General features: G+C 38.3%; 1 protein-coding gene across 1 annotated transcript; it reads left to right on the top strand.

Moving 5' to 3' along the window:
• LOC117316606 (solute carrier organic anion transporter family member 4A1-like) lies at window positions 1-27,255 on the top strand. The gene is made up of 12 exons (XM_033871273.1): window positions 1-204; window positions 9,975-10,310; window positions 10,846-10,960; window positions 13,222-13,324; window positions 13,793-13,914; window positions 16,194-16,361; window positions 16,601-16,690; window positions 17,294-17,501; window positions 18,100-18,256; window positions 20,372-20,535; window positions 22,022-22,086; window positions 23,277-27,255. The coding sequence occupies exons 1-12, from the start codon at window positions 25-27 to the stop codon at window positions 23,750-23,752; spliced, it is 2,184 nt and encodes a 727-aa protein (XP_033727164.1). The 5' UTR covers window positions 1-24; the 3' UTR covers window positions 23,753-27,255.
• The last annotated feature ends 714 nt before the right edge of the window (window positions 27,256-27,969 follow it).

The following is a 27,969-nucleotide window of genomic DNA, read 5'->3' as shown; positions in this document are numbered from 1 at the left end:
CACGTACTGTATAGTCAAATTAACATGTGTGCCATGGATGTCACAAGTGAAAGGGAGGGGAACATGGGATCCCGTGGGGACACCGACGCCAAAGAGCCTGAGGGTGCCGCCTGTGGGTGGGGATTCTTCACCCCCTCCGTGTGCCAGCGGTTTCGGACTTCGCGCTGGTTGTTGTTTGTCTTGTGCTGCACTTGTTTTATACAGGTAAGTTAAAACATGACGCAGATTGTAACATTTTGTATGTATATATATACCTGTATATATGTAGGCGAAGTGCGTGACGTCAGATGTATTAACACTAGCTATAAGGTCGTTCTCACGTTACGCAGGCAATAACATGCCGATCAAAACAAGACTTTAAAAAACAATGTTCACAACCGGAGTAGCATAACTTAAAGGATAACTGAAACGTTCAAAATGTTGATTTTACTAAACAATTAAATATAGGTAGCAATTGCATTGACCTTATTGTTATCTCGTACCGTATAAGCCTTTAAAGATAAATCGCATCAGCTTGGCATATATATCGCACATTAGCTTGAAATATATTTCGAGTTTTAGCTTGGAATAAACATCGTGCATTATAGCTTGAAACGAATATCGCGATGAGCCTGAATATACATTATTTATCTCGCATAAGCCTGACATTGATATCACGTATAAATCTGAAATAAATATCTCGTAATATTAGATACATTTTGCATGTATCGTATTAGCCTAAGATAGATATCTCGTTTTAACTTGAAAAACATGTGTATATTTTGTATGTCATATATAGATACCAATCTAATTAAGATCTAGATGGTCATTCTCACTAAGTTACATGAACACCTAACAACATCCCATAAGGGGTCACGTTCTGATGACCTTCGAGATGTTTGTATTTCACTTTCAGCTCGGGCGAATTGTCAATTTGTCGATGTCCTCGAAGAAAACATTTCACCACAGCATGCATCTGAAAGCAAACCATTTCGGTACAGCTTGAACATATATATACACTGTATCTATAAGCTTTGTGGGACGAAATGACTTGAAACAAATTGACAGATTATGCAAGATATGCACTCTCGTCATGCTAATTCGGACAAATAAAATTCACTTTAAAGATTCTGGAAGTAGTCATTTGATTGGCTTATCCAAAAGGTCACCCCGACGTGACCCCTTATGGGATGTTGTTAGATGTTCATGCAACGTAGTGAGAATGACCATCTATATTTAATTAGATTGGTATCTATATGACATAAATTCCACCTTTAACTGAAAGAGAAATCTCTATTTATCTGTAGAGATAGATATATCACGTTTGCTCCAAATTAAGGATTTTTTTAAATGTTTGATTTTCCTGAAGTACTGCTATTTAGTACTATCCCACAATTCAAAGTTCTTATACATTTGTAACTTCCGTTATATACTCGGTCACTGAGGAGCTTCACTGATGAGACCAATTCATATTATAGACCAACTATTGTCTCTATTCACTGAAAACTTTAACCTTTCTACAGGTATCTTATATACTCTTATTTTTACCATGTAAGGCCTCCGCCTTGTAGACCTTTAATCCGATGACCAGACAGTATGTATACACCACAGGTCACGTTCTGTTGTCTTAATAACCCAGTTAGATGTGATTTAATAGAATCTTATATTCTGCGTCAAGATTATGACCTTTCAAACTATTGCCCTATCGTATACCTGTTATAGAAGCCCAAAGAATTGTGATAGACTGTGTAGAATTGAAGCACACGGTAAACTGAGGGACCACTATATTGTACTATACTGCTGATAAAAAGGAGCTAAATACGTCTGCTTATATTACAAAATCTGGTATCAAATTTTACTTCATGAATTTTGTTCCGTCCTGATGCATCAGTTGACAGTATCTCGGTTGTTGTCTTTGTGTTAAATTTATCCGAACTTCAACTTTGATCGTGGTAATGTTTTATATTTCAATGTAGGGACACATGTAATCTTTGTAGCCTTTTGATTGACCATTGTCCGTGGGCGCTAGAGGCGTAACAAAACATACATACACATTCCCAATGCGAATAGTGACATAGTCAGATGTACCCCCATACTCCCGTGTGGAATAGTGACGTAGTCAGACGTACTCCCATACTCCCGTGTAGAATAGTGACGTAGTCGGACAGACGTACTCCCATACTCCCGTGTAGAATAGTGACGTGGTCAGACGTACTCCCATACTCCCGTGTAGAATAGTGACGTAGTCAGACAGACGTCCTCCCATACTCCCGTGTAGAATAGTGACGTAGTCAGACGTACTCCCATACTCCCGTGTAGAATAGTGACGTAGACAGACAGACGTACTCCCATACTCCCGTGTACAATAGTGACGTAGTCAGACGTACTCCCATACTCCCGTGTAGAATAGTGACGTAGTCAGACAGACGTACTCCCATACTCCCGTGTAGAAAAGTGATGTAGTCAGACGTACTCCCATACACCCGTGTAGAATGGTGACGTAGTCAGACGTACTCCCATGTAGAATAGTGACGTAGTCATACAGATGTACTCCCATACTCCCGTGTAGAATAGTGACGTAGTCAGACGTACTCCCATACTCCCGTGTAGAATGGTGACGTAGTCAGACAGACGTACTCCCATACACCCGTGTAGAATAGTGACGTAGTCAGACGTACTCCCATACTCCCGTGTAAAATAGTGACGTAGACAGACAGACGTACTCCCGTGTAGAATAGTGACGTAGTCAGACGTACTCCCATACTCCCGTATAGAATAGTGACGTAGTCATACAGATGTACTCCCATACCCCGGTGTAGAAAAGTGACGTAGTCAGACGTACTCCCATACACCCGTAAAGAATAGTGACGTAGTCATACAGATGTACTCCCATACTCCCGTGTAGAATAGTGACGTAGTCAGACAGACGTACTCCCATACTCCCGTATAGAATAGTGACGTAGTCATACAGATGTACTCCCATACTCCGGTGTAGAATAGTGACGTAGTCAGACGTACTCCCATACTCCCGTGTAGAATGGTGACGTAGTCAGACGTACTCCCATACTCCCGTGTAGAATGGTGACGTAGTCAGACAGACGTACTCCCATACTCCCGTGTAGAAAAGTGACGTACATGTAGTCAGACGTACTGCCATGTAGAATAGTGACATAGTCAGACGTACTCCCATACTCCCGTGTAGAGAAGTGACGTAGTCAGACGTACTCCCATACTCCCGTGTAGAATAGTGACGTAGTCAGACGTACTCCCGTGTAGAATAGTGACGTAGTCAGACGTACTCCCATACTCCCGTGTAAAATAGTGACGTAGTCAGACAGACGTACTCCCATACTCCCGGGTAGAATAGTGACGTAGTCAGACGTACTCCCATACTCCCGTGTAGAATAGTGACGTAGTCAGACGTACTCCCATACTCCCGTGTAGAATAGTGACGTAGTCAGACGTACTCCCATGTAGAATAGTGACGTAGTCAGACGTACTCCCATGTAGAATAGTGACGTAGTCAGACAGACGTACTCCCATACTCCCGTGTACAATAGTGACGTAGTCAGACGTACTCCCATACTCCCGTGTAGAATAGTGACGTAGTCAGACAGACGTACTCCCATACTCCCGTGTCGAAAAGTGACGTAGTTAGACGTACTCCCATACACCCGTGTAGAATAGTGACGTAGTCAGACGTACTCCCATACTCCCGTGTAGAATAGTGACGTAGTCAGACAGACGTACTCCCGTGTAGAATAGTGACGTAGTCATACAGACGTACTCCCATACTCCCGCGTGGAATAGTGACGTAGTCATACAGATGTACTCCCATACTCCCGTGTAGAATAGTGACGTAGTCATACAGACGTACTCCCATACTCCCGTGTAGAATAGTGACGTAGTCAGACAGACGTACTCCCATACTCACGTGTAGAAAAGTGACGTAGTCAGACGTACTCCCATACTCCCGTGTAGAATAGTGACGTAGTCAGACAGACGTTCTCCCATAATCCCGTGTAGAAAAGTGACGTAGTCAGACGTACTCCCATACACCCGTGTAGAATGGTGACGTAGTCAGACGTACTCCCATGTAGAATAGTGACGTAGTCATACAGATGTACTCCCATACTCCCGTGTAGAATAGTGACGTAGTCAGACGTACTCCCATACTCCCGTGTAGAATGGTGACGTAGTCAGACAGACGTACTCCCATACACCCGTGTAGAATAGTGACGTAGTCAGACGTACTCCCATACTCCCGTGTAGAATAGTGACGTAGACAGACAGACGTACTCCCGTGTAGAATAGTGACGTAGTCAGACGTACTCCCATACTCCCGTATAGAATAGTGACGTAGTCATACAGATGTACTCCCATACCCCGGTGTAGAAAAGTGACGTAGTCAGACGTACTCCCATACACCCGTGTAGAATAGTGACGTAGTCAGACAGACGTACTCCCATACTCCCGTAAAGAATAGTGACGTAGTCATACAGATGTACTTCCATACTCCCGTGTAGAATAGTGACGTAGTCAGACAGACGTACTCCCATACTCCTGTATAGAATAGTGACGTAGTCATACAGATGTACTCCCATACTCCGGTGTAGAATAGTGACGTAGTCAGACGTACTCCCATACTCCCGTGTAGAATGGTGACGTAGTCAGACGTACTCCCATACTCCCGTGTAGAATGGTGACGTAGTCAGACAGACGTACTCCCATACTCCCGTGTAGAAGAGTGACGTACATGTAGTCAGACGTACTGCCATGTAGAATAGTGACATAGTCAGACGTACTCCCATACTCCCGTGTAGAGAATTGACGTAGTCAGACGTACTCCCATACTCCCGTGTAGAATAGTGACGTAGTCAGACGTACTCCCGTGTAGAATAGTGACGTAGTCAGACGTACTCCCATACTCCCGTGTAAAATAGTGACGTAGTCAGACAGACGTACTCCCATACTCCCGGGTAGAATAGTGACGTAGTCAGACGTACTCCCATACTCCCGTGTAGAATAGAGACGTAGTCAGACGTACTCCCATACTCCCGTGTAGAATAGTGACGTAGTCAGACGTACTCCCATGTAGAATAGTGACGTAGTCAGACGTACTCCCATGTAGAATAGTGACGTAGTCAGACAGACGTACTCCCATACTCCCGTGTACAATAGTGACGTAGTCAGACGTACTCCCATACTCCCGTGTAGAATAGTGACGTAGTCAGACAGACGTACTCCCATACTCCCGTGTAGAAAAGTGACGTAGTCAGACGTACTCCCATACACCCGTGTAGAATAGTGACGTAGTCAGACGTACTCCCATACTCCCGTGTAGAATAGTGACGTAGTCAGACAGACGTACTCCCGTGTAGAATAGTGACGCAGTCATACAGACGTACTCCCATACTCCCGCGTGGAATAGTGACGTAGTCATACAGATGTACTCCCATACTCCCGTGTAGAATAGTGACGTAGTCAGACGTACTCCCATACTCCCGTGTAGAATAGTGACGTAGTCAGACGTACTCCCATACTCCCGTGTAGAATAGTGACGTAGTCAGACGTACTCCCATACTCCCGTGTAGAATAGTGACGTAGTCAGACAGACGTACTCCTATACTCCCGTGTACAATAGTGACGTAGTCAGACGTACTTCCATACTCCCGTGTATAATAGTGACGTAGTCAGACAGACGTACTCCCATACTCCCGTGTGGAATAGTGACGTAGTCAGACAGATGTACTCCCATACTCCCGCGTAGAAAAGTGACGTAGTCAGACGTACTCCCATACTCCCGTGTACAATAGTGACGTAGTCAGACGTACTCCCATACACCCGTGTAGAATGGTGACGTAGTCAGACGTACTCCCATACTCCCGTGTAGAATAGTGACGTAGTCAGACGTACTCCCATACTCCCGTGTAGAATAGTGACGTAGTCAGACGTACTCCCATACTCCCGTGTAGAATGGTGACGTAGTCAGACGTCCCCCATACTCCCGTGTAGAATAGTGACGTACTCCCATACTCCCGTTTAGAACAGTGACGTAGACAGACAGACAGACGAACTCCCATACTCCCGTGTAGAAAAGTGACGTAGTCAGACGTACAAAATGTACTCCCATACTCCCGTGTAGAATAGTGACGTAGTCAGACGTACTCCCATACACCCGTGTAGAATGGTGACGTAGTCAGACGTACTCCCATACTCCCGTGTAGAATAGTGACGTAGTCAGACAGACGTACTCCCATACTCCCGTGTAGAATAGTGACGTAGTCAGACGTACTCCCGTGTAGAATAGTGACGTAGTCAGACGTACTTCCATACTCCCGTGTAGAATAGTGACGTAGTCAGACGTCCTCCCATACTCCCGTGTAGAATAGTGACGTAGTCATACATACATATATATACTGTATGAATGAGTCTGTAGAATGAATGTTTTGTTTTGTTTTGTTTTTTAAACAAAACGAGCAAATGGGCCGAAATGAAATGAATGAGTAAACGATGTGTAAGAGACCTCCTGTGAGCGCTTCATGTTGTAAGAGGGGTGAACCCTGGGTCCCAACCCTGGCATCCCTCAATTTTGCTCGGATAATAAAATTCAGTTTGAAACATTGAAAGAAATACTCCCGTGTAGAACAGTGACGTAATCAGACGTACTCCCGTATAGAACTGTGACGTAATCAGCCGTACTCCCGGGTAGAACAGTGACGTAGTCAGATGTACTCCCGTGTAGAACTGTGACGTAGTCAGATGTACTCCCGGGTAGAACTATGACGTAGTCAGACGTACTCCCGTGTAGAACTGTGACGTAGTCAGACGTACTCCCGGGTAGAACTATGACGTAGTCAGACGTACTCCCGTGTAGAACTGTGACGTAGTCAGACGTACTTCCGGGTAGAACAGTGACGTAGTCAGACGTACTCCCGTGTAGAACTCTGACGTAGTCAAACGTACTCCCAGGTAGAACTGTGACGTAGTCAGACGTGCTCCCGTGTAGAACAGTGACGTAGTCAGACGTACTCCTTGGTAGAACAGTGACGTAATCAGACGTACTCCCGTGTAGAATTGTGACGTAGTCAGACGTACTCCCGTTTAGAACTGTGACGTATTCAGACGTACTCCCCAATCGGATAACCTCGGGCCTTTCCGGCAAGCTCGAATTATTGAAAAGAATACCCGAGGAGTTCCGATTGACGTACTTCCATGTAGAACTGTGACGTAGTCAGACGTACTCCTCTATTCCCGGGTAAAACGGTGGCTTAGCCGGAGGTACTCACGTTCTTCACACTATTCTGTCATTTGATAAATCGAAATTTTGATAACTATTGTTAACTCCTAAACAATAGCTGTGTGAACTCCTAAACAAGACACATGTAGTGCCTAAATCAATATATAATTATGTTTTCTATATCCATATGTACCACTGAAAAATACTAATAGTGACTTAAATAGAACGAAAAGCTGAATTGTTTTCTTAAGGTTAAATAAACTTCTTTTTACAGTGCGTATGTTTTAACTCCACATGACAAAGGCTCTTGGATTTTCAAAATGTCTATATATTATGCATTTTTATAATATATAGTAATACTAAAGAGTACGTATACATATATGATTATATTAAGCGTAATGGACATGTACTTTTGTAATTGTGTATTGTGTCATACTATATTATATTGTATTGTATTGAAATGTCTGTCTGATGTGTTGAAAAACACAAAGAAATAAAGAATTTTAATCTGAAAATGCAGTTTGACCCTCAGCTGATGTTGTTTTCTGAATTTAAAATGTTACTATGATCATAAAGCCTTCTGTCCGAATGGAATGATAATACCCATAACACTGTACACAGTGTACACTGTATAAATGTTCCAATGCCTTTCTAAACACAGGGGCTTGGCACGATTTTCCAAATGATAGTCCATATATATATGTATATAGTATCAAGGGTAGTAACTACAAAGAGGGGGAAGACGAACGTATTTTAAAAAAAAATAATTTGTCGTATTCTGCGGGTCAAAAATCTTAGTGACACATACATTACCTTAAAGAGAAATGTTTTATCTTTCCAATGAGTGTTCGATGAACAAAATTGGCCAAGTATTATCCAAGTTATGACCTGACGAATTCGGAAATAGATGCTGAAATGACTAGGTCGGAATCTCCCTTTCCGGTTGAATAGTCGCCTCGCCTCTAATGGGTACCTCAATAATCATTCAGAAATCGAAAAATCGACGCTTGCAGCGGTATACAGTAACCATAACTATGTCAATATAGGATGTCGGTTGGTTATGTTATCCGTCATGTGCCGTTGCCAATTCCATATTACATCACCGAGCTTACCGTCTTCAAAAAGAACGGCCATCTTTCCCTTCATTCGGAACGCTTCTTGACTGTACCACCACTGTAACGACATAAACAAAGTCACGAAAGGTTAGGGAAAGATGGCCGTTCTTTTTGAAGACGGTAAGCTCGGTGATGTAATATGGAATTGGCTACGGCACATGACGGATAACATAACCAACCGACATCCTATATTGACATAGTTATGGTTACTGTATACCGCTGCAAGCGTCGATTTTTCGATTTCTCAATGGTTATTGAGGTACCCATTAGAGGCGAGGCGACTATTCAACCGGACAGGGAGATTCCGACCTAGCCATTTCAGCATCTATTTCCAAATTCGTCAGGTCATAACTTGGATAATACTTGGCCAATTTTGTTCATCGAACACTCATTGGAAAGATAAAACATTTCTCTTTAAGGTAATGTATGTGTCACTAAGATTTATGACCCGCAGAATACGACAAATTTTTTTTTTTTAAAATACGTTGGTCTTCCTCCTCTTTGTAGTTACTGCCCTTGATACTATACACATATATATATAGACTATCATTTGGAAAATCGTGCCAAGCCCCTGTGTTTCTAAAGCGCCTTTGACACCCGGTGTACATATATATACAATCAATTTCCAATGAAATGCTGAAATTAGGTTATTAGAAATAGTTTGGAGACTGGCTGCCTTCGTCTTAACGACATTGTATATATTGTCTCCCTAACGTGGGAGTACGACTGGCTAGGACGGAGTCCTCGATGGCCCGGGGTCATTGTACTTTATGCACGATTTACACGGATATGACTAATTCAGAATTTAAAAGTAATGTATCTACCTGGGATGTCTGATTTATATAAATGTTATTTTAACGTGTATTCATTTCGATAACATCTATATCGCGTAACGTGTAGCTACTACATATATTTTGTAATTCAAATTCAAAACATCCAGTTAGTGAACAGGCTTGGGAATATATTAAACGACATTGATACATTTCAACACAATCTCACATGAGAGTTTATAAATTAATAGGACCATATGAGGAAACGAGCGGCAATAGTCAAGTGGAAATGATTTTCGTCTTTTTTGTCGGACGACAAAGCGAAAACACGAAATGTATATTCATTCTATCAACTATCTTCCGTCTTTCTATGTACAATAAAATGTTTTACTCCGTAATATTATTAGGAGCGGGCGTTTATAATGTTCTTGTAACTTGTGCCCAATCCTTTTGCTGTAATTGGCAATAAAATATGTTTAAACTAAACTAGTATTGACTCTTGAACGTCGGGGCGAATCGACAATCCTTAAACATACCACCCAAAAGGTTTGGGGTATATTAACATCAATTACATACATTTCGTTTTTTGCTAACACTTTGTATGCTAAGATAAGTATATATAACCTTAAAAAGGGTCACACAATATACCAACACATACAGTGTATTTCAAATTGTTTGGGGATTTTGTTTCTTCTGTCTTCTGGGTTTGTCGGAACAGTTCCAAATGTGACGTCAATATTGTTTACACCATTACAAAACTACAAGTACCACAAACAGGTACTAGTCTTTTTGTTCCTTTGATGTCAGATTTGAGTGGATTATAAGCCTAAAATTTGTATTTCTTTAACATTTATTTCTTTATATTTGCAGAATATGGCTACTAGTGGATTTGTGAATGTAATTATATCTTCCATTGAAAGACGATATGACCTAACAAGCGCCGAGTCCGGACTAGTGGCAAGTTCTTACGACATCTCATCCGTCATTCTACTACTTCCGGTCAGCTACTTCGGGGGTCTGGGTTCGAAGCCACGTTACATCGGGATTGGATGTCTCCTGTTCGGAATTTCGTGTATCTTGTTTGCTTTCCCTCATTTCCTGTCTGGCTTGTACCAGTATGGAATAGACGACGGTGGGCTGTGTTTACAAGGAAGTAACGCTACATCTTTGTGTGGAAGCGAAACAAATTCACTCTCCAATTATAAGGTAATGATAACTCATCACAGTAGACAGTCATTAGGGAAGACTGAAAACTTATCCAGCATGTCGATATTCTAAGATTCAAATAGGAATCAATCAATTTGTAACTCAAGTTTATTTCTAACAGGAAGGGGTAATGAAAAATACCAGGCCGGCGCTCTTCACAGTAGTAATCCCATAATCAGGATAATAGAATCCGATATTGCATACGTATAAATTATTGAAGTGTCTCTATCATGTCATTCTTACTTGAGGTACATCATTGGCCCCATCACACCTTGTTGACCTTGACCTTTTGTAGGGTTGATGTAAATTGATTATGACTTATTTCAATACCCGCATACTGTATTTAATGTTCCTGTAAAGATTTGTACTGACCCTACTATATGCTGAAAAATATGATTAGCTTCTTTGCCGCATGCTCATCTTGCGTATTGCCATAGTAATATACCATTATTCGGAATTGACCCAATCGAAACTCGTGGAGTGTCAGTCTCTGTTGTTGGTGTTACATAACATTTGTTGAACTTGATCTTTGCAGTACATGTTTTACGCGACAATGGTCCTGATGGGAGCGGGGACCACTCCTCTGTACACTCTGGCGACAGCGTTCCTGGAGGAGAGTGTTCCTGTGCGATCGTCCTCATTATATTTAGGTAAAGGATAAAACGGAAACTCAATACTAATCCGAGCCCTTATGGATATTTCCAAGCGTCATAAAAACTTCGTTCATTGATAGAATCAACCACAGAGCAGGAGTATACTTGTGTCAAACTTATACACGATCATAATTTTATGAATTTGGATAATGTGACCACCGTCATCCGATAGTGGAATGCGATTTGCTCAAATCTGACTTCGTTCATGGTCCGTGGTCCGTCCGAAACAGTTCTTATTACCGCTTTTTATGTAAAATAAAAAAAAAAGTGGTCCAATTTCATGTTCTACTTGGTCCAAAGTTGCGCATGCTGAATTTCGAAATTTTTGCCTCTAAGTTTGTTATAGCTATTTTTACTGTACTTTATGCATGCAGGGGTGTACGATTCCACTAGCCCGACGCCCATTGGTTGTAGTTTTCAGGTCAACGCTAGCTGCTCAAAGGCACTGACTAGCCCGTGGGCCAGTGAAAAATTCTTATATTATGGATCTTTTTCATTGTGTATGGCAATTATATTTGGTATCTAGATGCACATACTGAATTTTGAGACTGATTGGAACACAAAATGGCAGCTAGAAAGTAATTTTGAAAGAATAAAGATAGTTGTTCAGGCCTAGACCTAGGCCAATACTGGCAAACTATCTCGTGACATATAGAGATTCCCCAAGTCACTTAGTTCCGGCCTATCACAGGGAGACATAACACGAACATACCTCAGCTTCCCAAAACACACATACGCACTCACTACACGCATGCATGTCGCACTCACGGGAGGCCGTCCTTAAATGACCGTAGCTGAAATCTCACCAATAAAACAATAGTAGCATATATGTACATTGTAATTGTATAAGAAATATTGCTTGTCTGATCAACATAAAATCATGCCAATATTGTGTAATGAATAATATGTCAAAACACTATCAAATTGTCGTGAAATATACAATACCATGTTAATGGACATCAAGAGTCATAGCCAAGTAATATATCAGAAATCACAAAGCCAATTCCTGGTGGTGCCGTGCATTGGCAACACTCTCAAAGATCGAATAGGCATTTCTGACTCTTAATGTAGACTCGTAGAGTGGACACGTAATTTATTGTTTTGTCGGGGAAGTCCATTAAATGTTTTGTTTATATAGGGGCGGTAGTCTCATGATTTTAGTAGTTTGTGTCATATTACTCCTCTAAGTCTGGTTTTATTTACACTCCAGAGAATTCTCCAAGGAAGTTCCCCTGTAAACTTTCATTTTTTCTTCCTTGGCCTTTTTATACGACATAGACATAACACATGTAACTAGATTAGCCATTGTCAATGAGTTGCAAGGACATCGCGTATATGTAATAAACCAATATGGAATGGAATAAGGCAAAGCTGACAAATCAAATAGGAACTGTACTTTTTACTTTGTTTTGTTTCTTTTATCAAAATGAAAATGTTCTATCGTGACATTTTTATCTTGATGCCAATATCAAATATAGTTTAAATGTTGAAAATATCTTTAAAACATGACCAAATGAATTTATAGTGCAATCACAATGGAATGCCATGCCTTTTTTATGATATATTTACATCGGACTAACCAGGCCTTTCCGTAGCTTCTCGCTAACACCAGCTAGAAATCAATAAGTACCAATCGTTCACAGTTTTGTCCGGCTCGTTCTGAACCATTGTCCTGTTTCACATGGGATGAGAAATATGAACGTTAGTGGACACCATATTGGCAGTCAGGGTAAAATAAAACATGATTTCTTCTGTCAAAAGATATGCTCTATAAGTAAAACCAACACTCACCTAGACACATCAAAATGACATCAAAGAGTACTAATGTTATATACATTGGTTTGTCTCGGTCTTTGGAAAGAACCTTCGATATTACTCGCTTAGAATTGTTAGACACATTATGTCGAAAAACATGTTTAAATGCAACATTGCTTCTTCCGTTTAACAATTGGCTAATCCAGTTAAATTAATGCAGAGCATAAAATATGTTGAACAGAACAGTCTTTACCTTTAATCTTGTAGCTTCAAAGGTCTTAATTTTGCCGTTCTAAATACATACCTTAACCCATATTTAATATATTTGCATGGTTGGCATTGTTGATGAAGTTAAAGATGGTTATCCTTTCTGAACACGGGGTCTTACTGTCCTTGTATGCTGTATCCATGTAAATCTTTATTGTATAACTATTTTGCTCGTTATAATTCTCTGTTTTTCTGTCTACATGTGAAATGCTGCCATGTTCTCTTTTTATCCTAAGGAATATACTACGGATGCAGCGTCCTTGGTCCAGCCCTGGGATTCGTCATCGGGGGTCTATTGTTGGATATATATGTAGATTTCAACGTTGTTGATTTGGGAAGGTAAACTAGAACTTCACTTTACCATGTTTTACATTGCTATATAGAATATATGAGCTTAGATAATCTGATAACGTCTTTATTAATATGTATTTAGAAATGGCCTCGTCTGTGATCAAATTGCATGCGTGAGTGTGAATGTGTGTGTTATGGGGAGGATTCGGTATTTTCGCGTTTAGTCTTAAATCCGATGAAAGTTAAGTGTCTACATTATGCATTTGTAAGATAGCTGAACGTATAATTCTTTAAATATATCGATGATTACCTCTTGATATTTTTCTTGGTCATATTCTTTTCTCTAATTGCATATTACACATGATTATATATATAATTTTGGTATGTTGCACCGAAAATATACTGACTACATATTTTGATATTTAACTAATTCATAAGGTGGTGTTCGACTTCAGCGTGACTATATATAATGCATTTGATATTGATATAACAAATGCATGAGGTGTTTTATTACAGTGTGACAATTGACTCGACAAGTTCTCTCTTTGTGGGCGCGTGGTGGGTTGGTTTTGTAGTGTGTGGATCACTTATAGTCATCGTCAGCTTATTTATACTCGCCTTTCCCACGGCGTTGCCAAGTAAGTCAATATGTTCGAGTCCAACCTGCTATAGTAATATGTAGCAATTGTTCATCAAATGTGAAAGTTTCCTTATATTTGAGTACGATGTTTTTCTAATAGTTTATTCCACTTAAAAATAACACATACAAATAAATTAAGCTGGTCTTATTATTTTACAATTTGTAATCAACATACATTATTATTATTATGTACTTATACAATTTAATGAAAATAACGGTAATAAGCCAACACACGCTTATTTACCGGTATTCAATGTTATATTATAAACAAGAGGCCCAATGGGCCTGTATCGCTCACCTGGCTCTACAGCAACTTTGAAGTTGATTGAGGTCATTTCTACAGATACTATGCTGATTATCATAGTAAGCTAGGTTTATTCATATTAATACATTTTCTAGTCCTTCATTCAAGCATTTTATTGGCCTAATATCTGGTCTAGGAGGCTCTTGGCTATCGCAAAATTATTGTTTACAGATTTAAGCCGATTTCACCCCTGTGACCTTCAATGTAGGTCAAGGGTTATGTATTTGAACAAACTTTGTAGCCCTTTACCCTAGCATGCTACAGGCCCAATATAAAGTCCCTTGGCCTCTTGGTTTTGAGAAGAAGTCGTTTGAAGATTATAGCCTATTTGACCCATGTGACCTTTAATGAAGGTCAAGGTCATTTATTTGAACAAACTTTGTAGCCCTTCACGCAAGTATGCTACATGACCAATATCAAGTACCTGGGCCTCTTGGTTATTGTGAAGAAGTCGTTTGAAGATTATAGCCTATTTGACCCATGTGACCTTGAATGAAGGTCAACGTCATTTATTTGAACAAACTTTGTTGCCCTTCACCACAGCATGCTACAGGCCCAATATCAAGTCCCTGGGTCTCTTGGTTATTGAGAAGAAGTCGTTTGAAGATTATAGCCTATTTGACCTATGTGACCTTGAATGAAGGTCAACGTCATTTATTTGAACAAACTTTGTAGCCCTTCACCCCAGCATGCTACAGGTCCAATATCAAGTCCCTGGGCCTCTTGGTTATTGAGAAGAAGTCGTTTGAAGATTATAGCCTATTTGACCCATGTGACCTTTAATGAAGGTCAAGGTCATTTATTTGAACAAACTTTGTAGCCCTTCACCCAGGCATGCTACAGGCCCAGTATCAAGTCCCTGAGCCTCTTGGTTATCGAGAAGAAGTTGTTTGAAGAATATAGCCTATTTGACCCATGTGACCTTGAATGAAGGTCAAGGTCATTTATTTGAACAAACTTTGTAGCCCTTCACCCCAGCATGCTACAGGTCCAATATCAAGTCCCTGGGCCTCTTGGTTATTGAGGAGTTGTTTGAAGATTATAGCCTATTCGACCCATGTGACCTTTAATGAAGGTCAGGGTCATTTATTTGAACAAACTTTGTAGCCCCTCACCCCAGCATGCTACAGGCCCAATATCAAGTCCCTGGGCCTCTTGGTTATTGGGAAGAAGTCGTTTGAAGATTATAGCCTATTTGACCCATGTGACCTTGAATGAAGGTCAAGGTCAATTATTTGAACAAACTTGGAAGCGCTTCACCCCAGTATGCTACAGGCCCAATATGAAGTTCCTGGGCCTCTTGGTTATTGAGAAGAAGTTGTTTAAATGAAAAAGTTGACGCCGGACGGCCGGACGCCGCACCATGGCATAAGCTCACTTGCCCTTCGGGCAGGTGAGCTAAATATAAATCAAATCATAGCTGATATATAATATATATATATAGTAATTATAATAAAAACACAAACCAGAAAAGCACATGCTTTGAGAGTAAGCTCTTCAGGTGTATATATATATAAACACTAAAGATTTTTTATACGAATCTTGATATAACGTTTACCGTTTATGGAGCTGCTTGTATAGTACCGACATGCACTCCGGGGACGTTTCTTTAATCATCATACTCTTCTCTTTCGGATCGTTGGTATTGAAAGATGCTAATATCATTGGGTTTATAATGGTTTAATACTAATAAAAAGTCATAGTTAATGACATATTTTCAGGTAAATATAAGGATAACCATCGAAAGTCATATTTCCCACGGCCTCCGGCGATGTCACTTTCTTGGTTTAATAAATCCCCGTATTTACCTGAAGATAGGTAAGTAATTGTGTAGGTGTTTCTCTAATAGACATCTGGTTCGACTCTTTTAGACCATTATGTGTAAGGTATTCATAATTTCAGATGATGGATTTGTTTACACTAACGCACCCTAAACTTTTCTTCTTTACATTCAAAATACTATGATCTTACAGATTCCGCAAAATATCTAGCCGAACGACAGAAAGAAGTGTACAAAAACAAGGACAAAGATCAAGACGATGTCCCCAGTACTTTCCGCGTCTCTAATATTGGGAAATCCCTGAAAACATTACTAACCAACCCCACCTACATGTTTCTCTGCCTAGCCTCTGCAACAGACGGTATGTTATATGTATTTGCTATATTAATGTTATACATGTACTGTAGCGGATGACTTTTCGGTGGTTCAATTCAGTTTCATCTAAATGTTTGACAGGCAAAAGGTAATTTTGTTGGAAACTATGTAATGAATAAATAGAATCTTTCACCACTCTGTTTCGCAGACAAAATGCTTCAAAATTTCTAGCACGAAGATTCCCAAAAAGAACTATGTAAAAGGATACCCTACTTTTTTTCGTAGGTATCTTAATAGTTGGTTTGTCGACGTTTATTCCCAAGTTTACGGAGATACAATTCGGCTTACCATCATCAACTGCTGCGCTGTATGTGGGTAAGTCTACTTTCGTTTGATCAGATACAATGTACGAGGAAAGACTTCTATTATAGATGTACAACTTTTATTATAACATCAATAATAGGACAGTTGTATGATGTAGGTTAATCAATAATTCGTTACTCACGTTTATCGAATATGAATATCAAAAGTTCTTTTGTAGTCGGAATTGGTTTTGGGCGTTGCTAAACACTAAACCGAATCCAAATCACACGTGATGATACATAGTTTAGTTTGGTGTAGTGTCAATCCTATAGAATTTGGTTTGTCTCGGCTATGCATATAACATTTCGGACAGAAAAAAAAATGTTCAGGAAGAATACAAAAGTAATGTTTCGAATCAAGTCGTTTACAAATCATGCGATGGAGGTAACTGAGCAATTCGTACAATGTACAGGACAGTCGGTAGTGATGTCATGCCAGTGTGCTTAAGAATTGCTTTTCAGTGAAATGCCACTCTAATGCAGTTTTTTTTGTGTTAGTTGGAGGTATTTACGTAAGTAACGTCAAGCTTGATAATTACAGACGATGAACAATACCAAGCTAAACCAACTCTTTTCGTTTTAGAAAACTTTGAAATTTGAAAATGTTGTTTTGCAGGTGCTGTAGTTGTTCCAGCAGGAACAGGGGGTACTCTTCTTGGTGGGTACATAATCAAACGATTTAACCTACGAATCAAGAGAATCCTTCAGATTGGTATGGCTCTTATGACTGGGAGTCTCGTCTTCGGACTCGTGTTTATTATGAGCTGTCCAAGCATTCGCTTTGCCGGTGTCAATATCCTGTACGGAAGCACAGACGTGCAAAGGTATATACTTTTGAAATTTGACAAGAGCTCTCAGTGTCAGTGAATTTAGTACATGTAGGTGATTTTTCCATGACAAGTGCCCGAAAAAACAGTTACTGTTCTTAAAACTACGAAGTGTGAGCCCTTCGATTTTCCGAATCTGATTAAAAAAGTTTTAATTACTTAACACTATAGACTAAACCTTAACGTAATCTTTAAAACGTGGACCACAAATTGAAATACTAAAAATATTGAAAAGATACACGAGACACAATTTCACTTCGGAGAATCATATACAATTCGAAGTTAGAAACAATCTAAACTCTGAATGACGTTTCGTTCTTCAGGGATTCGTCGGTGAAGCTACGGACCAAATGTAAAAAACAAAAAGGGATGATGACCCAAACACATTTTATATTGGATGTGAACCAATCCCTTTCCTAATTCGGTAATAAATTTGATGATAATTTGTTTCGGATACATTTCGGATAACATTTATAGGACAGGAAACCGTGTATTTATTTTGAACCGGTTCCACTTATGAGAGTTTCGACTTTTTATGGAATATTTTAATCAGGTTCAGCTACCTGTACACTTTAGTTGATACAATTTGTTGCAGCACGACGTTCCTTGGAAACTTTGTGACGGACAACTGTCACTCAAGTTGTGGCTGTAGTCAGGAGGAGTTCAGCCCCGTATGTGGGAGGGACGGAATGACCTACTACTCCCCCTGCTATGCTGGCTGTCAGACCGTGGTCAAGGATGGCGATAGTATGGTGAGAACATATTATTATATATATCTGCATGTTTTTTTTCCGTATATACAAGTCATATTTTATCAATCTGGTTTAATTTTAGTTATCGATCATAACATGTTGTTTATTTCATATATCACTTAAAAATATATCTTGTATGATGTTTAAAAAGGCATAGTTTACCCTTTAACTTATCACCGCCAAAAGTGAGCTTCAAATTTTATCTTTTAAATTTGAGGTGAATAGATGATTGACATACCAGTCATCGTGCTTCGTCTCTATATGTTTTGGGGGTAACTTTCAGTCTAAAAAGGATCATTAATGAGACATTGTTATTAGTTGGGTACCATTTGTTATTGTTAGTTATATATACTGTATCTCTATACCGTAAATGTCATTTGTTTGTGCAAATTATATACAATTCTAAAACATGGCTGTCATTTGTTGTTAATTATATATACTTATATAACGTAAGTGTTATTTCTTTGTGTTTATTAAGGTATATTTACATTCTGTGTTGCATTTGTCTATATGTCGTTAGTAAACCAAATTGTATTCATGAGACTGTATACTACAATTTACAGTGATTCGGTCAGTGTAGGAATACAGCTTCAGGTGCTGTAGGTTAAACAATGGCCTCCAGTTACTTTCGGCCTAGAGGGCTTTTGAATGCTAGCATTTTTTTTTACAGGAGCCACAACCAAAAATAAAGCCGAGGCACAAGCTATGAGAGTATAATTTTATAATTAAAAATAATGTAGTCAACACGAAATTACTTAAAGCGTCATTCTTGACCTTTACGAAATTATCAATATTGTCAATGTCGTCAAACTCACAGGGGCTCGTTTCCGAACTTTCAGAAATGGAAGACACGACAACATTAAAAGTCAAATATTCATAAAAAAAAATCTTGTAAAAAAAATCGGGAGTATCGACATAGTTTCCGGTTGTGAATGTATTCTGGATTTTAGTTTTGTGGTTATTCACTGATCAATGTCAAAGCCTGCTGCCTACTGGTACCTTACAACAGCGAGCCCCTGTGAAGTTGAAAATCGTCTGCTAAGTTAGCGACACTGATGTGACCGGTTAGACTTGAATCTGTATCGAACGAAATACCTTTGGAATCGTTTTCACCTACGGTCAAGACGTCTTTCATTAAGAATTAGAGAGCTGATATTCTTCTGAAAATAACGTAAATCCAGTCGATAGAAACATAAGTGTTTCCGAGGAACTGAGTCTGTCCTGTGCAATGCCCGTTCAACGCCGCATCACTTCTAAATGTAAACCGTAGATCATTGCGCAGAAAAACGGTTTCGATTTTAAACAAACAGTAATTATGCAATTGTGAACAATTTGACAATACCTACAAACGTATTTGAAATATAAAATAAAGCCAAATTTGTGCAAAACCAATTATATGTGTTTACTATAAATAACGTCATGAGGGACGATATTATTCCTTCCGGAAATTTCGGCTGTTCCGGTATTTGAGCTGGATGACGTCAGTGATAGGGTAAGCGGCACATTTAAACGCGTCATTACCTATAGTAAATAAAAAAAATCTTTATGAATGTAAATATAAGCATTGAACTGTTACCAAATGGTAGTATACGGGCGACATTCTATTTATCTGTCACCCAAATTGTATTCATATCGACTGTATACTACCATTTGGTAACAGTTCAATGCTTAAATATTTCTATACTATGGGTGCCATTTGTTAGTGTTTGTTAAATATATTTCTATACCGTGGGAACCTGGTCTTAATTATATATATTAATATTCCCCGGGTATCACTTGTTGTAAAACAGCATTGTCTTCATTGATTACAATAAAGTTTCTTTCATCATCACCGAGCAATTTCGTCTTTTTGTTTGCTAACAAAACATGGATAGATACATGTACACAGAAATGTCTAAAATACTATCAAGTGTAATAAAAAGCTTTCTACCATTCATAGAAAATACAAAAGTAGATAACGAGAAGATAATATCTTTGCAAAATATATATTTGAATACCCATGAAAGATGGTGGGATCGAGACAACCTAATCACAAGGCTTCAGTGAAACGAGAGCTTTCAGATTGACGGCGTATCTGCGTCAGACACGTTTTAATAGATGTTCTACTCTTTTCAGCAATATTTCAACTGTTCTTGTGTGGGAAGCGGTGTTACAGATTACGATGCGGTCCAGCACAAGTGTAAATCGGACTGTAATCTGACAATGTTCATGGTGGTTTTCTTCGGTATTGTGCTACTCACATTTACCAGCTCCATTCCTTACTTAACCGCCACCATCAGGTAAGACCTTCATATAATTCTTAAGATAGGTATAAAACCGAATATTCTCATAGCACAATGGTTAAATGATGTACCCCGAATTTTGGTCATATAAAACTGTAAGAGCGAAAGTTGCAAATATGATAATCAGTAAATATAAACGCTTTCAAAATGTTTCATTTCCAGATTTCTACAGTAAGTTATGATATTTTCGCTTTTCCTTCAAAAACGTCATACCTTGCTGTACTCTAACACCTATCATAGCTATGCATTCGATTGTAGATACTTTCGAAACTATCAAAATGATGTGGTTATGATGCATTGCTGTGTGAAGCATCGGCGTTTTTCCTAATCTTACAATTAATTCGGGATCAAAGCCAAAAAATTAACTCCTCGTTAACGCGGTACATTTTCTTTATCAATGTTAATCGGTTCGGGTAACCGCGAGATATTTATCTAGTCTTTTCACCAATTTTGTTGTCAGTAAAAATATTTCGTGTTAAAGATCATTTCGAATACGTTAAATGGTGATATCCGTTCATTATTCATTCACATAGGGTACATCATAATAATACCCCCGAAACGAAGTTAGGGGGGTATACTGGAATCACCTTGTCCGTCCGTCCGTCCGCCTGTCACAAAATTTATCCGGCTATGCATTCGCTCATTTCTGTATGGATTTCACTCAAATTTGGTATAGTTAGAAGACCATATGAACTTGTGTCCCCTGCAATGATTTTGCGATTTAGCCCTTTTTAACAGAGCTATGCCCCTTTTTCATACAAAATGTGTCATAATTTTGTCCGGCTATGCATTCACTTAGTTTTTGATGGATTTTCTTGAAACTTATGCAGTATATAGTTGAAGGATGGCATGAAGTTGTGTCTCCAGTAACGACTTCTTCCGAAAAAAACCCTTTTACAGAGTTATGCTCCTTTATGTTAAAAAAATGGTTACTAGCTTGTCCGGCTATGCATTTGCTTTGTTTTCAATGGATTTTACTAAAATTTGGTATGTAGTTAGAGGACCCTATGAGGCTTAGCTCTATGCAAAGATTTTGCCAAATTACCAGTTCTAATAGAGTTATGCCCCTTTTTCTTTAAAAACGAGGAACATTTTGCTCGGCTATGCATTCACTTAGTTCTTACCTAAACATAGAACATGTTTGATTTGGTTATAGTACCGTAAATAGGCAGATTCACAAAGTATCCAAACCAATCATGGAAGTGCGGGGGGTATACTTGTCACCCCCTCGGTGACAGCTCTAGTTCGTGATTGCTAATGCGCTAACTATGTGTGACTAGCGAGTTTTAACTACTTTTCAACAGAACATGCGTTCGAGACACACGGGAGTTTGATAGCTATTGAAGTTTTTTATCCATCGACGATATGTTGCTTCCTCCTGCGTAGATTTTTTCTTAAACATCATTTGTTCTATATGCAGTCTATTACTAAAAGGTTTGGCATTTTCACAAAGATACACCTGACCTTATAAATTATATTACAGATGTGTCCCACCGAACGAAAGAGCATTTGCGCTGGGAATAGAGCTATGTATAACCAAAGCTCTAGGTAAGTATCATTAAAGATTTAAAAGAATTATCAGTGCGAATGCCCATATAGTGTTGACTAGCATTTGGAACTTCTTGAAAGTTAAACATACAGCTGCTATGTGTCTTACATCACATAACAAAAGAATAACTAAAGATAAGCCTTGGAGGTCAAATGCAGATAATTTCACGTTCTCAGATTGGTGAAAACGGAATGTCAATCTAAGATATGATGATACAGATTTTAACGAATAATACTGATACAGAAAAAAATCGTTATTGTTTGGAGGGTAATATTTTACCTGGTTTTCGAAGATACTGAAGTACGAAATTACGGAAAATATAACTGAAAATTAACATTGTAGACAATTCCAATAAATTTTGATCAATGTTTTCGTGATCAATACATCCATTTTGCTTCAAACCTTTCGTTTACACGTAACCCGACATAAATATCGAAAAACACTGCATGTAGTAGCCCTTATTTTCTCCTATTGGGCCTTGCTTATCCTGCCCCAGGGAGAGCAGTCACCATTTATGCAAAATTTGTTTTCCTTCAAGGATGCTTCTGAACAAATATTGTCCAAATCTAGCAGCAATTTAAAGGAAAAAATTGACGAACGAATGTTGCGACGTCTTGCAATAAGCTTTTTAAACTATTAAACTTAACTCGCCCCATACCAGAAACATGGCAAGATGTCATTATTATTATTATCATTTTATTCTAAACGGCCAATTAACTATTCACAGGTTATTACTAATAAATGGTGAGCAGAACATGTATTATACGAAACACATCAAACAAGCCAAATATTTAAAGATACAATATATGTGAAAGTAAATTTTGTGCATACACATATATTTTGTGAATTATAACTGTGGTTATTGAAATCTTGTGGTATAGACCGAATGAGCATGCATGCTTGCATGATACACGTAGATTTCACATAATCATTGAAGGGTGAAGTTTCTTTCTGATAGCAAAGCACTGTAAACAAAAAAACTAAGGCTAAAATGATTCATATACAATTTTGCTCATCACGACGTAAATAAACATCTGCGGTAAAATCTTATTTATTTCAAGATCGTATTAAGGATTTTGGATATAACGAACGATCTCCTCCTGTCATGTGGGATTCGATAAAACAAATTTGACTGTACATTGGTTTGTTTCGATTTTATAAACATTTTTATATTTTTCTACAACTACAGGGTATATTCCCGGACCGATCCTATTCGGCTGGCTAATTGACCTCTCCTGTTTAGTATGGAACTCCAAGTGCGGAGGTGACGGATCCTGTTTCTTCTACGACAATAAGGAGATGAGTAACAACATTTTGGTGATAACTCTTATTGGAAAGGCGGTCACGATGTTATGGAGTATTTTGGCCTATCTGTGTTATATCCGAGGATGCAAAAATAAAATGGCTAAACAGCAAAACAACAGTAAAATTCCAAGTCAATTTTCATCACGGGAGACTGGAATTTCCGTAATATCGGAACAATATATCGAAGCAGAAAACACATGTTCTACATCAAGTGATATAAATGCAGAGTATCCTTCTGAATCAACAAGAACAGAAAAGGACACGAAAAATATCACATCAGAGGAGCCATGTAAACAAGAACCAGAACGTGTAGAGCCAGCACGGAAAGAATTATCACACAATGAATCGACTGAACTATAAGAACATGTTGCCACGATCGCTGTGAATATAAACACCACAGTACCAAGACATCACAGAAATCCCAACAACAGAGAGACAGAAGCTTACTCCAGTTTTTCACTTTTCATTTTTTTATCTTTTCATTGTGCCAAACTATGCAGATAAAAGCATAGGTAATGTTCGGAGCATTTGAAAATAGAAAACCATGGTTTGATATCCCTTTTAACCTCTGAATACGTTTTTAATGTACGTGGTAATATTCTCTGATTTTATTACGGTAAACACATTGACTACTATAGCTTATACCGGTAATTTACACGACAGAGTACACTCCATCTTGGTATTTTTTTCTGAATACGAGATACAGATGCATACAATTTTGTTAGACTTTAATCAGTTTGTGTAACGATGTATTTTTAAATGACTCTCACCTGAAGTGATTGAAGTTATAGGTATTTGATAATACATGAACAGCTGACCTAAAAGTAATAGCATCATATAGCTGATGGTGGTAAAATGGCCATGAAAAGCAATAAGAAGGGGTTCCGATATCATGATACTTTTTTTAGTTTGTACGTTTTTACACTAAACAATTTTCAGCGGAAGGAGCAAAGTTTTACCTATGTCTGTCCGTTCCGTTCTGAATCATCCGGTTAAACACTGACATACACAATACAGATATGCATGTCACATTCACGGAGAAGTTCGTCTTTATAATATTATTGACGTTAAAATAGCCTCGATAGTAGATAGTGCAAAATAGTTAGGGTCTACAAAATACCTGTATTCCAAGAACACTTCGATGAGTCGTGACCTGAATGCAATTTCTAAATTCCTATGTGGTTTTAATATATCTAAATCTCATTAAATTGAGAGGTGCTAATATATATTTACATTTGTTTTGTACCGTCAAACAATGTTTGTCTTGTGCCCCCCTCCCCATTGTATACCGTTCATTGACAGCATCTTGTACGTGTACCATAACATTGATACGTGTAGGGAGATAAAACGATAACTGTTTTTTACCCTCACTGAAAAGAAGAATGAAATCGTACGATCATGTTTGCACCGCATTTACTGAGTCGCGTTACTATCGCAGAAAAGTTATAACTTTTTTTTATATACTAAACTTTTTCGCAAAGATTCATAATGATCAGTACCTTAATTACCTCAAAGTACGTTAATCAGATACATTTCCGACCATTTATTTAAGCACTGCCAAATAATATAGCATCCAACGGTGTAGTTATAGCATCATCTAAATCCATGTCATGTTAACTGATTTACTACTGTAAAGCGCATTATCAGCCTGCAACTTCATCATCATTATCGGATTATTTAAGGTCAATTTGTCCAAGATATTCACGTGGAAAGTATAAAACTTTCTGGGAAATAAAATAAGCGAATATTAAGAAATGCCGTACATTGTTTTTTTTATCGGTCATACTTGTTATTAAGGAAAATTTGAAGATTGTTTTCTGCAAACTCTTCATCATCGTAAAGATAATAAATGTTTTCAACACACAAACATCGTATTTAACATTAAAGGTAAAAGAAAGCTTCATATATTTTTATTACACATTCTTAAGTTATATCAATTAAAACTTATATCTCATCGACGAGTTACTTCCCCAGACACATTCGTTCACAATGTGACAACATCAAAAGAGACCATCCTTAAGTTATATTTGGGGGTTTACTTATACTACAGGTGAAATCAATGAAGCAGAAGAGGACTATTAACACCAGATCGAATTATCTTCTTAATATTTCCCTCAATTGTCAGTTCTGGTGTTTTTTTTCTGATGTAACAATAAAGTTAGGTGATTCTTAAATCGCCCTGGTTGTAATGTTTGTTAAATTGTTCAACAATATCGACACGTGATGTTGCCTTCACCTATGTTGTTTGATTTGAACCTGATTGTTGGTGCAATCATCGCAATACTTTCGTTGCACTGGTTCTCTCGTTATGTGACCGGCCGAGGTGTCCTACTTTATTTCGTACGCAGTACTTCAGGGGGGTAGCACTATAAAGCCGGCACTAGTTCCGCGCTATCACAAGGAAGTAAACATAAACATATTAAATCCTTCAACAACACACAATGCACTTACCATAATATCGGACACAGGGCAGATCGTTCTTGAATTACCATAGCTAGAGATAGGGGACGCTAAGAAAAAAATAACATCAGGAAAAAAAATCTTCCAGATGGAAAAGAAAAGATCAAATCCCAAATTAAATCGCCTGAGGCGATTGGGGAAGCAGTACAATTCTGCATGGCAGAGCTGCTGGCGGGGTTAAGATTCTTATTCCGTCACTAACAAACGGATTATTGTAATTGTTAGAACTCAATGGTAGATATAACTAATCAATATGAGATAACGGAATGAAAGGTTTTACTGTATATACGATGTCACGTGTATGTATCTGCACAAAAGTTCAAACGAACGCTTTAATGATTATGTTGGTTTAACATCAAAATGAATATTCCATTTAGCCAATCTAATTAAAATCTAATGTTGATGTAACGTAGTGAGAATGACTCTGTAGATTTTAATTAGATTGCCATTGAGCCACATGGTGATTTACATTGTCATGTAACACGCATAGAATTTATGGTCCTGATCGCGATATTTTCAATTCATAAGAAATTCATGCAAAAATTGATGTAAATTTGCCTTTAATAACAAAAATAGAGTAGCGGATGATTTTTAAATGATACCTTTACATCTCTACTTAGCATTATTGATCTACTTCTAGAGAAGGTCTTGAGTGTGAAGCAGATAATACCTACTCTCCCAGAACATACATTGTCGTCATGTCTTGTGTATACCAAATCAGGCATATATATAATTAGGGGATTTGATATTGGCGCAGTATTACATTTGACATACCCTGAAGCAGAGATAAGAATGCTCGAAAACAAACTGACGTGAAATACGGTCATGCGGTTTTGAAATAAGATTTTACACCTAAGACCCACACAAAATGTGTTCTTTAGTAGTTGAAAAAAGGAAATCGTTGTGTATGTCAATACTGACACAATAAATTCACATATATCAATGGAGAAGTGGTTATAAGCTATTTAGGTGAACTTGTAAGTCTCCGTGGTTTGTCTTCTCCCGGAATGCCACATATAAAATTAAATCAATGCCACATCTATCTTCTGGATATTTTTTAATTAGAATGTTCTATTCGTTTATGCATTTTGTACCTTAGTCATCAATACATCAAAAAATTTCTGTCATAACTGTGTTAAATAATTATCTCAGATTTCAAATAATGGTATTTTACATTACCTAAACTCCTTATTGGATGCTGTATTTAGTCTTTCATTTACATTCCGAGTGTTGATTCATGAAATACTATGATAACAGTAGAAAACTCCGTTTTACTTGCTGATTTTCCACACATTACATCAGTTTAATATTTATACGTAAGAAAAATAGTCTCCGTTTCATTTCCATAAATTGCCTTTTCTTTGCCATCTATTCAAATAAAATATATATAATTTAACACGAAATATGTTTTTGATGTCTTTTTTTAGTCATCTGGACCGCTAATAGTCAAAAAGCTCTTATTGGATTTTTACCAAATTTAGTCGGAAACATCCTTGGCGGAAGGGGATCCGATTTTGCATAAATTGTGACTCTGACCCCAAAGGGGCCAAAACGGTGGGGCCCAATAGGGGAAATAGAGGTAATTCTTTCAAATCGCTACTAGTCATAAAGTTATGAATGGATTTGAACCCAATTTGGTCAGAAACATCCTTGGGGAAGGGGAACAGATTCTGCATAAATGGTGACTCTGGCCCCCGAGGAGCCACATGGGTGAGGCCTAATAGAGGAAATAGAGGCAATTACTTTAAATTGCTACTAGTCATAAAGTTATGAATGGATTTGAATCCAGTTTAGGTCATAAACATCCTTTGGGAAAGGAGAACATATTTTGCATAACTGGTGACTCTGACCCCTGAGGGGCCAAATGGGCGGGACCCAATATGGGAAATAGAGGTAATTCCTTTAAATCGCTACTAGTCATAAAGTTATGAATGGATTTGAACCCAATTTAGTCAGAACCATCTTTGGGGGAAGGGGAACAGATTTTGCATAAATGGTGACTCTGACCCCGGAGGGGCCAAATGGGCGGGGTCCAATAGGGGAAATAGAGGTATTCCTTTAAATTGCTACATGTCATAAAGTTATGAATGGATTTGAACCCAATTTAGTCAGAAACA

This window comes from Pecten maximus, chromosome 18 (assembly GCF_902652985.1).
Source record: "Pecten maximus chromosome 18, xPecMax1.1, whole genome shotgun sequence".
Classification (NCBI taxonomy): domain Eukaryota; kingdom Metazoa; phylum Mollusca; class Bivalvia; order Pectinida; family Pectinidae; genus Pecten; species Pecten maximus.
Note: the sequence above shows the minus strand (reverse complement) of the source record. Positions and strands in the feature narration are given on the sequence as shown.